The sequence below is a fragment of the Paralichthys olivaceus genome, chromosome 8, assembly GCF_024713975.1.
Source record: "Paralichthys olivaceus isolate ysfri-2021 chromosome 8, ASM2471397v2, whole genome shotgun sequence".
In the NCBI taxonomy this organism is placed as follows: Eukaryota; Metazoa; Chordata; class Actinopteri; order Pleuronectiformes; family Paralichthyidae; genus Paralichthys; species Paralichthys olivaceus.
Genome location: NC_091100.1, coordinates 23,321,166 through 23,333,186, shown reverse-complemented (window position 1 = coordinate 23,333,186; position 12,021 = coordinate 23,321,166). Strand labels below are relative to the sequence as shown.

At 41.2% G+C, this 12,021-nt stretch overlaps 1 protein-coding gene across 5 annotated transcripts in view; it reads right to left on the bottom strand.

Moving 5' to 3' along the window:
* Positions 1-10,209, bottom strand: part of LOC109627592 (SEC14-like protein 1) — a 31,264-nt gene extending 21,055 nt beyond the window's left edge. For 2 of the 5 annotated variants that reach the window (XM_069530487.1, XM_069530488.1), the window contains exons 1-3: positions 9,647-9,775; positions 9,115-9,130; positions 8,443-8,532 (exon numbers count right to left, since the gene is read on the bottom strand). In XM_069530487.1, coding sequence (XP_069386588.1) covers positions 8,443-8,532; positions 9,115-9,120 — 96 coding nt within the window. In that variant the 5' untranslated portion in view covers positions 9,121-9,130; positions 9,647-9,775. Of the gene's footprint in view, positions 1-8,442; positions 8,533-9,114; positions 9,131-9,646 lie in introns of all 5 variants that reach the window. The other 3 variants (XM_069530490.1, XM_020084224.2, XM_020084220.2) reach the window with 3 other exon arrangements.
* Between the last annotated feature and the right edge of the window lie 1,812 nt (positions 10,210-12,021).

Below are 12,021 nucleotides of genomic sequence, written 5' to 3'. Positions count from 1 at the left end.
TTATAAATTAATTCCACAGAGGAGAGCACATGATTTTTTTTCACCACAAACTCTCATCACATCTTTGTCTTTGTCTTCTACGTGTGTAACAGAGCTTTTTCACCCACCTGCACATTGAGCCTTTAACAGAATATGCAAACAATAATAGATATGACCATCCTAATTGGGTTTTTTGGAAGATAACAGGGTGGTAGATTTCAGCTTACGTTTTGAATTAAAAAGTGATCTTGGGCTTGAAAAGGTTGGTGACCACTGCATTAGACTATTCTCTTCAATAGGGAGCCGCTCATGTGAGTCTTAGTTGATGAAAAAAATCCTGTAATAAATCAAGAGCTCCTTTGTTCATGTTGTCTATAACAAGGTCAACCAGTTTAACAGTTTTGCACTGTGAATCTACATGCATGCTGTTGACACAACCTTCTGTTGTTGCTATACTCCTAATACAGTTCTATTGGTAAAGTGCTTTAATAAGTGGTACTATCAATGTTTTAGTAACCATCATTTCTACAGAAAGAAATGTATACAGTTGAATGTGATACAAATGGGTCATCAAGGGTAATAGCAACCCTTGGCCAAGGTTTCTCCACCCTCAGCTCCAAAGGCATCTGAACTTAGGTGTAGATTAGATGTGGGGTAAAATAGAGAACAATCTCTAGATTGAAAAGAGACAACAATAGAGCCTTTGGTCTCAGCATGCCATACCACCCACTTCTCTCCTTCCACTGATCTCACAGCTACACCATGCATTGTAATGGCAGAACTGCCTGAAGCGACCTACTTGGAGAGGAGGGGGACAATCTGAATTATGCACAGACCTTATATAAATGTCAAGTCCTAAATATTTGGCAGGCTGTGCAATTTGCTAAAGTGTAGTGCTTGCCTGCTTGGTTATGTATGAATGGCCATCACAGTAAGAACAAGAAATGCTGGATTACACACATTTCCGCTGCAATAAGGCTTACAAAGACATAACTCTGTCAAAGCTTAAGTTCAGGTTATTATAATACATAAAACTGCTGAGACAATGAAGGACAGTAAGAATTCCCGAATCTCCTCATGAGCAACAAGTTCCAGGAAACTGCAGCATTACTGACATCCTGCTATACAGTAAAGAGAGGCGCTGGCAAAGCATGTTTGCTGCTTGCTCTGCCACCAGTTACAAAAGGTCCAGTCATTTTATCTAATGTGACAAACATCTAATTTGATGGTTAAAGTAAATACCGCTGAAACTTCCCAAACATCTGATCTCTTGCAGCTGACAGCTGTGAGAAGAGGGGGACAGAGTGCCTGGTGATTTCTGATCACTGCTCTTGAGAGATTAATGGATGCTTCTGTGTTGGCATGCATGTGAGAATGCATACATATGGGAAGAGAAAAGACACAGATATGTAACAGAGAAGTATAAAAAAGCTTAAAACAGAACTGTATTAAAATTAGCCTGCAAAATACTTAAGCTGAGGATGAAAAGATAAGAGAATCAACCAACAGAAATGCAAACACGTGTTGGCAGCAAAATGCAATGGCAAACATAAAAACACATGATGAGATTGTTACAAAATACTGTACATGTTCCCATTTACGTCACATAGCTGCTGCATGGGTCTGAGTCACTATTCACTGCAGCATGATTGCAGGCTAAAAGGGTCACTGTGTGAGAGTATGTGCGTACACATTCATCTGTGTCTTGCACAGAGCTAAGTGGGGGAAGGGAGCTATTGGGGCAGCACCTCGACCTTGCAGCAGCACCGCAGCAGCAGCAGCAAAGAGGCTCAATGAATGTCCTGGTGATCGGTGAATGAAATCAGCTCCAGAATTTTCTCACAGGCCCCCAAAGTCACATGGTGCTGGCAGTACAGTCCTCCGTTAAAAGCAGCACGCCGGACGATAAGCTCCTCTCCCTAAGGCAGGCCGTTACTCTTCATTGTTTTTAGTGGACTGCATCTAGCTGAGTAAGTGAATTAGTCACTGCAGGCAGAGCTCTGACAGATTCATTCAAGAGTGGATGAACATTTTCTGAATCAGAACAGACAGGTACGGTACAGGGAAAAGCTGATGAAAAAAGCAAACATGAACAGCTAAATTGGTAAACTTGTCGCTGGAGCAGGCACACTAAACCTGAACGCACTATTTTTCAATGGATACATTACCTTAACAACACAAAATCTGTGGATTAAAAAATGTGTTGGCAAATAACAAATGAGGTCAGTGACCACTGGTGGGTTGTTGAAATAGGCCTACTTCACTAATAACTTTCATCACCACAACTTTACTGGTAACACCAGGTTTCACAATTCTTTGTCTGACCCTCACTGTTCATTGTTGCTATGGTATGCCACAAGAAATGTGATGATGTTGATTTTCGAAACCAGGGAAATCGTGTTGCACTAAGGCTAGCAATAAGCACTAACTGCTAAGAGTGTGTCTAAACCGAAAAGAACATCAATCTAATCCAACGCTTTGGTGAACCTGTGCAGGCATTAATTAATCTCTCTCTCCTCACTCTCTTCGGTCCAAACTGGGTTCATTTAGCTCTTATCGTTTCCCATTCACTAACTACTATACTGCAACCTGATCTTATCTACACAGTTCATGGCTGACTAAAGTAACATGACTACCGCTAATGGGATATACACTTATCTGTGGCTGACCCAAAATGTTATCTCACACACAGCAACAGACTCATAATATAGGTTATTTTTCAGTGGACTGTCAGCGTAAAAACTAACCTGTGTTCATGTATATTATTACATGATTTGGAATAAAAGATGGAGCTCAGAGCAGGACAGAGGAGATGAGGCAAAAACACGGCAAACATAAGAAGTCTGGATGGTGCCCTCCAGCCCAGATTGGGCTAACATCCCTAGACTCAAGGCTTGGTTGTACCACACTAGAGTTTCACGTACAAAACTTGCAATGTAAAATAAATCAATCAATTTAAATAGTTGACATGAATTTTTGGTCAATTTTTTCCATTCATTGGCAAATGGATCAAAAGGTTAATTTGCAACACTGCCTGAGACATGGGCGGATTAAAATAATAAAGTCTGTGATGGTTGCACACAAGAGAATTGGGCTGCCAAAGCCTTAAGCAGACCTGGCCATAAGTGGGTCAGGACATGGTGGGACAGGATGTCACCCTGGTAGGGCTGCTTTGCACTGAGCCAGGCTAGACATAGAGAAGGGGGATGAGCCAAGTTTAGAAACACTGGCGCTGCAGTAAATAGGCACAAAAAAACCACGTGTTAGCTGTCTGACACTTCAACAAACATGTTCGGGGTGACCCACATAAAAGACAGATATACTGTAGGAGTGGCAAGGAACTTTAAGTAGTTAACCGTGCAAAAGAGAACACAATTAACAGACCACAGGATCTGAACTGCAGCAACAACCACTAAAAAAACAAACCTAGCTTTTCTTTTTTTCTTTAACTCTTAAGTGTTTGTAACATGAGAAATGTGAGCACTGTTGGACTTTTGTACTGTTACCTAAATACCCAAAAGGCAAGACAAACACTGATATGCATCTAATGCTCATATATTTTCATAAAATAAAATTATTTTTTTTCTATTTTGCATGATGGAAGCTTAAAGGTACAGTGTGTAGAATTTTGTGATACCTAGTGTTGAAATTGCATGTTGCAGCTGAACACCCCTCACCTCACCCTCTCCTTCCAAACATGAAAAGAAAACTACAATTCATACAATTTAGAAGAAACAAACTAGTGAAAAAATCATGAGGATTATTCTACATAAAATTTCTGCCAATAGTTCCCTTTCACCTAAATCTTACACACTGGACCTTTAAATAAACTCTGGAACATTTCCTGTTGTTCGGCGTGATCCAGTGTAAGAAGAGCCACTTTCACATGGCATGTTGACAGGAGACACATGAATCAGTTCACAACAATCAGAACAAAAATGTAGGTCTGAGCAGAAGGATGGGACATACTTCTGATAATCAAATGTAGAACTGGTATATATGTTTGCTATTAAATGATACAGAGCTGGTGATGTACTGTAAATGTGAAAATTACTTGTGGGGCTAGGCTTTAACAGCACTTAAATGTTAATTTCATTCACCAGTCAAAACAACTTGTACATATAAAATATGTACAATAGAGAGGAGACTTGAACTGAGAAGAATCAGTCATTGTCATTGTTGCACTGGGAAAGTTGAATAAAGAGAAACTGGGTTTGGTTGTGGACACTTGAAGATCAATGATGTAACTTGGTTCGTTACTGCTCCGAGCTGTTGTAGAAACTGTTGTTATGACTCATTCAAGCCGAATGCGTCCTAGTATGACTTACCAAATTTCTTCAACTCTAATGTACGTAGAATGAAAAATGTGACCACTGTTATCTTGAAAAGCTGGGTTTCGGTGCTGTTACCTAACTCACTGACACGGATATGCATCTACTGTATGTGTATGGGGTTAATGAGCTTTTGGTAGCACCTTATTACAGAGTAAACTACAGGTTTCAGTCCACCATTGTGTTGAAAGGATGTGTGTGCAGTGGACTGTGGGGTGTTACGGCACACAAAAACCACAGTTCATTAAGTATCTTGGTTTTGAGGTCACGGTTCAATATGTTTTTGGTACAGTAGAAACAAGGAACAGAAAATATTAAACAGATTCTTTTATTCAACCCTGGTTAACTATGGCAATGTCTCTTTCAATAAATAAAGTATCTGAAGTATGTGTTTTTATTTGTGTTGCTGCCAGTGATTGACAGAGGATTTAATCACAAAGGAAACATTCCCTGATGGTGGCATCACACTAGCATGGCACATCATGTTCCTTCCTCTGTAGAAACTCTACTGGGACAGGGGCAGGACCAAAGCACTTTGTCCTCTTGGATTACCTACAGACCTGTACGTTTCCATGGAGCAAGTTGGGCTTTGACTCACTTGATACCCTCTCTCTGTAGCATTTGTGCTAATCTGAGAGTTAGGGGACTTTGGGGATAGCCATTCTCTTTCAAGATCAACTATAACAGACAGCATCAAGTTAGCAGTTATTTTCTATCCCAGGGTCAGTCAGGTTTTATTCCTCTGGTGACTACTGAAGTCATTCTTCTTTATTGGATATGTACCAGATTCAACTGTCCCTTTAGGCCTGAAACAACAACAGGAGGGGGTATTGTGTTTTGCTTCAAACATACCTCTTACTCCCTGAGGATAGACTGGAGGCTCTGAGACTGAGTGGCTGCGATAACAGCAGCAACAGCATCCAATACATTTCCTGTTATTGATATGTTGCAGTTCACTCAAGGGACCGTTGTGGCTGAAGATGATATAACAAAATGCTGTTCCTGGGACTAAAGTGAGAGACATTTTAATGATCCCCAACAAAAACAAGCCAAATTACTACTTACTACTACACATGTGTAGTTGTGTGCTTTTGAACAGCTCAAAAGACTTAGGCAGCTGTCGTTAAGGATGAGAGCGTTACTGACTGAGTTTACTTTTCTAACATATAGTCTATCTACAAAGGAAGTTGACTATAGGAGCACACACTGAACGTGACGTTGTGTGTTTTACTCTGGCACCATTCGTATCTTGTCAGTATTTTGAGGAGTTGGCGTCTGTGACATGCAATCTTCAGTTGACATTGTTTCTGCAATAAATCACTTTGTGGAACAACATCACATAGTCTTCAATTAAGAGTCAAGTCGAGTCCTGCCCAGATTACTTGCACAACTCTTCATTAGTGTTGCAAAGCTCTTCACGTAACCAATTACTGCCAATTCACAAGAAGAGTGTCAAATCTGCCAAAAAGCTATCAACACCAACAATACAGATACTACCATTTTCAATTCTGGGTACAATTAACACTGCAGAATAAAAAACAGCTGAGGGGGTACTGAGATCCAGGCCGCTTCATGTAGCCTTACATGCAAGCCACCGCAGTTTTAGCCAGAGGTTGAAATACTTTGATAGCACCTGTCAGTGAGCCGAGTGGCACTTTGAGGCCAAGTGAGGAGAGGCTGTATTTCATCTAGACAAAAGGAATGCATTTAAAGGCTTTAACAGAGGAATGTAGAGCCTTGGATTTAACCCTCACCAGAGTAAATTGGTATTTAAAAGAACTGACAGTATCCAAACAACAGAGTCAAGTAGAGAGAGACAACCAAATTCCTCAAAGCAAATGTCAAATATAATCCCCCAACAGACTAAAGGGAGAAGCCATTGCTGGTAGATATCTCAGACGCCACTGACAGAGGCACTGCAGAGAGGAATAACATGGTTGGACTAAACATATAGCCATGTGCATTTCTTTTGAACTACTCTACATAATGACTAGCTGTGATTGCACAATATATACCCCTTATACATATTGAAAAGTACAAGTGGTCCTGAAACACAAAAGAAACAGTACGCAGGATGTTGTTACACTACTATGCTACAAGGATGACAGGCCTGCTTTAGAGGAAGCGAGAGGGAAGAGATTTCACTGCATTTTCAATAGAAAGAGGCAGCAAGTGTTGTGACACACCATTAACTCTGCTCTGCAGTGTCTGCAAAAATACTCACTGCAGAGGAAAGTCACAAAAAGGGGAAATAATGTGAAGGCACGATATCCAGCTTCAAACAAACTGAGATGTCTTTTTTTTTTTTACAATAGATTCTGATCATGTTGCTCGTGTCCCACCCATAATGTCATACAATACTAGCTAAGCCTTTTTTTTTTTTAACAAAAACTAACAGACACCGTATTGTTGCTGTCCTAGTTTAAAAGCACCCAGAGCTACTCCAGTAGTTTTCTCAAAAGTAACCATGTCCCATGCAGGTCTGATTTGGTCTGATTTGGTATTATAACTATTCCCCACTTTGCCTACATGTGTAGACCCAGGTGTAGGCACCAGCCCTCTATTTATAGCCATCGGTTTGCCCGTTGCTCAATCCAGTCTTTGCTAAGGAGATTTAGTCTTCCTGCTTCCTCCTTCAGGCTGGCGTAGAAAGCTGGTTTCCATTTAAGGAAAATAGCACCTGTACTGTAAAAAGAAAGTAATTCCCATGTAATTTCCTCATCTGATGTCATTTAAACAAGTGAAGCAGGAAAACACTGCAGAAAAAGAAACAGCTCAGAAATAATGCACCTCTGGCTAGTTCAAATGTTAGGCTAAAATAGACAGTTGTATAATAAGGCCAAGACTCTGCAGGCATGCACTAACACCACATTACTGACAATAAGCAGCTGAGGTCAAATCATTGCTGAGTAAACCATTTTCCACTGTGTGACCTGATTATAGGTCCCAGTGTAGTACGCTATAGTTTCTTTTTCAAACACTGGTAAAAAGAAAACTCACAGACGTGACCCAGCAGAGAATCAGTTGCTTAATGCTTTCTATGTGCCGTTTCTGAAGCTTTTAGTGAGTGCATCTTCTCTGATATCCAACCTCCCTCAGCCCGGCATCACAAGGGTAAAGACTAACTGAAAGTTGCACATAAAATAAAAGGAAAATTAACACAAGAAAAATGCACATACAGAAAGCATAGATGGCACCAGAAACACAAAGCAAAATGAGAGCTACATTCAAATCCACACTCCCTGCACTCAACATGGGCACTCGTGCCTGAAAGTGAACAAAAACATGCACACGGCGGTCGTTTGCTAAAAGCCATGGTAGCCACTGAATTCTTTACGCTGCAAATGGACTACCACCTCCAGGTCTGCGATGGAACCTCTGACATAACAGCCCAGTTGTGCTGTATATTCAGATGCTGAGTGTGCAGATGTACAGCATGACGGCTCAACACTGCAGTTAACATTGAAGACATCTTAAACCTCAAGATGACAGGAACTAGATGGGGTCAGTGCAACTGTCTTCTTCTTCTGTGCTGTTGTATAAAACCGATGTCCATTTAAAGAAAACAACTATCTGGAACTTGGGGTGTTAAAAACACATGACAGGGTGTGTGAAGAGTAACCCACATGACATACGAGCGTGGTGTATGTTGAAGAAGAACAACCTCACTCTAGCAAGTAGTTCACTTGCCAGTATGAGGATACTGTCAGTGTGTTCACTGTTCACACTAAATCAGCTCCAACTCTGTTGCAATAATTCAACACATTAGTTGTGATGGCTGTTTTATTTGATTCGAAATTTATGCTGACAGAACTGCTCAGAGCACTCTCAGTGTAATGGTGATGCACAAACATTGGAAGTGAACTGCCTGCATTGCAGTCTAGCTTCAGCAACAGCATTTTGATTATGTGAGCAAATGAAAAGCAAGGTGTGTAATTCAATGACTACCCTCTGATGGTGACCTCTGAAGCACCCACCCACCAGCATTACATAACTCTGCATCTGTGATAAGGATGCTAGCAGAGATACCATTCGATTATAACTGAATTGACCATTAGCAGATAATAACTGTTGTTTGATAATCTACGGCGTGCAATACATGGCTGACCCGCGTACAGGTAGAGACACTTACCGCCATCACCAGCTCAAAGGGATGCTTGTACACCCGCACGGGTGACTGGTACTTCTGCACCATGATGGGGATTAGAGTAACACCAACAACCTGAAGAATAAATCAATAAGAAAAGAAAGAGTTATGATCCATGATCCCAGGTATTTTTGAAATAAATTGAGGGGGGGGGGGCTCAATGATCGTTGGATGCAGTATTGCCTGCTCATTTATCAGAGACTGTACCACTGCAAAGGGCCTTTCACTACAAACTACTGGGGATTCATTGAACTAAACTACAGTCACTGCAGAAGCTCAGGTCACAAGTCGCTTCATGTAATGATGATTTGACATGCTTAAGCATCTGAGCAGAAAACTGAATGAAAGGAATCTTCTGGTCATTTGAAAGGTGCCAGCTGAAAAGGACAAATGCTCTTCAAATGTTTTCATGAAGCAAACACCCTGGCTTGAACTTCATCTCCTGGCAGCATGCTGATACATGCTTCTAACCACTGCTAAGCTGTAGGAACACAGCTGCAGGGAGGGGTGTGAGCTGCCGTCCCGGCACAGCACTACTTTCAGAGGGATCAGGGCAGGCGCACTAATAATAACCGGGCTGTATAGACAGACAGACAACACACAGACAGGTCGCCACAGTGTTAATAACTAAACAACACATATCTAACACATAATTACCGCCATGCTTCAGGATCTGTCAGCAACGTCAAAGCAAAAACAATTACTTCAACAAGAGACTCAGGGTGACAGTTTCAAACACACCATTCAGCTTCTCTTTCTGTGTCTCGCCAGGTCTAAGTGATTGGCTCCAGCTACAGAAGTACCACATCTGATTATCCTCTCCGACGTCCATGCATAATGTCCGTGTTAGATAACCACGCTTCCCACTGGACCCGGTATCTGTCAGCTAATGTTTTGAATGCTGTCATTTCTAGCAATTGTTTTGGTCTTTTCTGGTGTGGTTTCCACGGAGCAGGATGTTTTGACTGAGCTGGAGAATATCACACACGTCAGCAGGTGTTGTGTTTCTAGCTACAACTCAACAGCTTGGTGTTGTTGTTTCACCACAATCACCTGGTGAGTAACATTTGCCACGCCGACTTGTTAACGTTAGCTTACACAACAGTGGCTAGCAGAGACTAGCCAGCATGCTAGCGCTAACTTTACAGATCGCTGTTAAGTCGACATAAATCTAATACATAGTGCTTACCGATGACTGGGACCACTAAAGAAATGTGGAGCTGTTCCGTCTGCTTAGTCGCCGTGTCTTCTGAAAGAGCTATCCGAGGGAACTCTGGCCATTTCACCTCCTCGGCTCTTCACTTCGCCGGGTCCGTGTGTTGAGCTGAAGCCAGCTTGCTAACAACAGTTAGCGTCGCTGTGATAGCTGGCCATGTGGCTACAAAGCTAACCGTCGGAGAAGCCTCACAGCCCGGCGATGAGAGGGACAGTGAGAGCGATAACCGGAATATCCAGAGCCGTGCACCGTGTGATCACGAACACACACCGAGGAGCAGCGTCGCCGGAGGAGGACTGAGTCCCTCTGCCTGTCACCTCCTCCTCCTCCTCCTCTCTCCCTGGGTCATCGAGCCTGTGACGCCATCGCTCCTCCCCCAGCTCAGTTTTTTTCCACCTCTCGGAGCAGCGCAGTGCTGCGTTCACTGACCACATCTGCTCAGTGAAGACGGACGAGCACCAGAGGACAGTGAGCAATCATATGAATCATGTCAAAGCACGCCTATAGACATCACATCGCTGCTAGTATTGATCTGTTTCAAACCATTTCCTGTGAATTCCGGTGCAGTCATACATGACGCAGAGCAAATCTAATTTACAGTTAGTTTTGAAAGGAAACCAGATGATTGGCACATGTTTCCAGTGAAGTGTTGTGTGTCTAATGTGCCTGAGGTAACAGATGCCTTACTGTCAGCAGAAGCTAAATATGTTGCAATGGACAACAGATACATACACTATCAGCATGAACAGTAAATGGGGATAGTTTGAACTCATCCTGCTTATTCAAAGCCTCTGCGCACACACACATGGGTATTTGGTTATTGATTGATTATTAGACCTAGTCATGGGGGAGTATAGTGGTAATTTATAATGTTGCACAACTCTAATTACTATTAAGAAAAATGACTGGTCAATACATTGATTTGGATTCATTTTAAAAAATAATCATCATTGACTTATTACAATATTTAGATTTGTGAATATATGATTTATCAAGTGTCATAGTCAAAATAATTATATAGTATTACTTTGATTTGTTGGAGAGAAATTAGAGTCAATATGCCAGGAAATAAAACAAATATCTTGCCAAAAGCAAAATTAGTGGAGATGAGACCAAAAAAAAAGACAATTATCTTCTGGAGCCAGATGACAGAAATAACACACATTTATGATGTTTATGTGTCTTTTAAAAAAAAAAAAAAGAGGCATAAAATTGATTAATCCTTTTGAAAGTCACTTCCTTAACCTTAATATTACTTACATTTTCAGGTTGTTCCAGTAAGAAACAACAGAACAGAGACTAATTCTGTGCTGTAAAAATAGGATAGCACCTTGAATGTATATATGATCCCAGATTGAGGTTTTTGTGAGACCTCATCTCCTGGCTGTGTGTGCTGTGTTTGTCCCGGACATGTATTGCTGAATGTTGAACGGTTTAATAAAAGTTAAAAAAGTTAAAAATAAATACAACAAAAAAACAATGACAGGTCAACAAGTAATCCCGCCCAGTCCTGAGGAGAGGTCGAATCAGAAAACAGCTGCATGGATGGACTGTGCACAGGCTTTAAAATACATCTACAGCAATGTTATATTGTACTTCCCTTAAGATGGGAGACCCATACAAGACCAATTTTGAAAAGACCAAATTGAAGCATCAGAAATTGTGATATATTGAATTGAGCTTAGGTATGGGGGAAATCACCCCTGAAGACATCGTCCTCAGATGTAAGGATGCTCCCTCAGAGCCACAGAAGACATCATACAGTGGCTTTAACAGTTTACTTTGCTGCCTCTATATAGAGTCGTGGTCATGAAGAGAGTTCTTTGGTATTTACAACCTCAGTAGGAATTTTCTGAGTTTATAAGTTGTGGCATTTTGGCAGATGTTTTCTGACATGACAGAGGCCATGGAAGTTTTTCCATTGGATGGTAGGTTAATGGTCGGGTAAGATATGTCAATTGAATACACCTTTAGTCAAATTCTGCTATCTCCTTACAGCTGTATGTTCTGGTTCAACTAAACAGCCCTATGCTAACAGGAAGTTATACCCACAATCGTTCTCCCAGAGAGTAGGAGAAACTACCGAAAACCATAGAAACCTGTTAGCCAAATAAGAGGGAAATGTTTTTTAGCATAATGGAAAGGTGTGTCAATGTTTAAAGTATTTCTACATAGAATACATTTGGATAGAGATGAAGGGAGCAGCAATGACAATTAAAATGGAGGAGTTATTGCCAGTAATGGTATATGTGAGTAAACATATTGAATATACTGTATATAACTAACCCAAAGAAGATAAAGAAATAATGATAAGCTGAAGACCCACATGCACATCAGTGAGGTGTGTC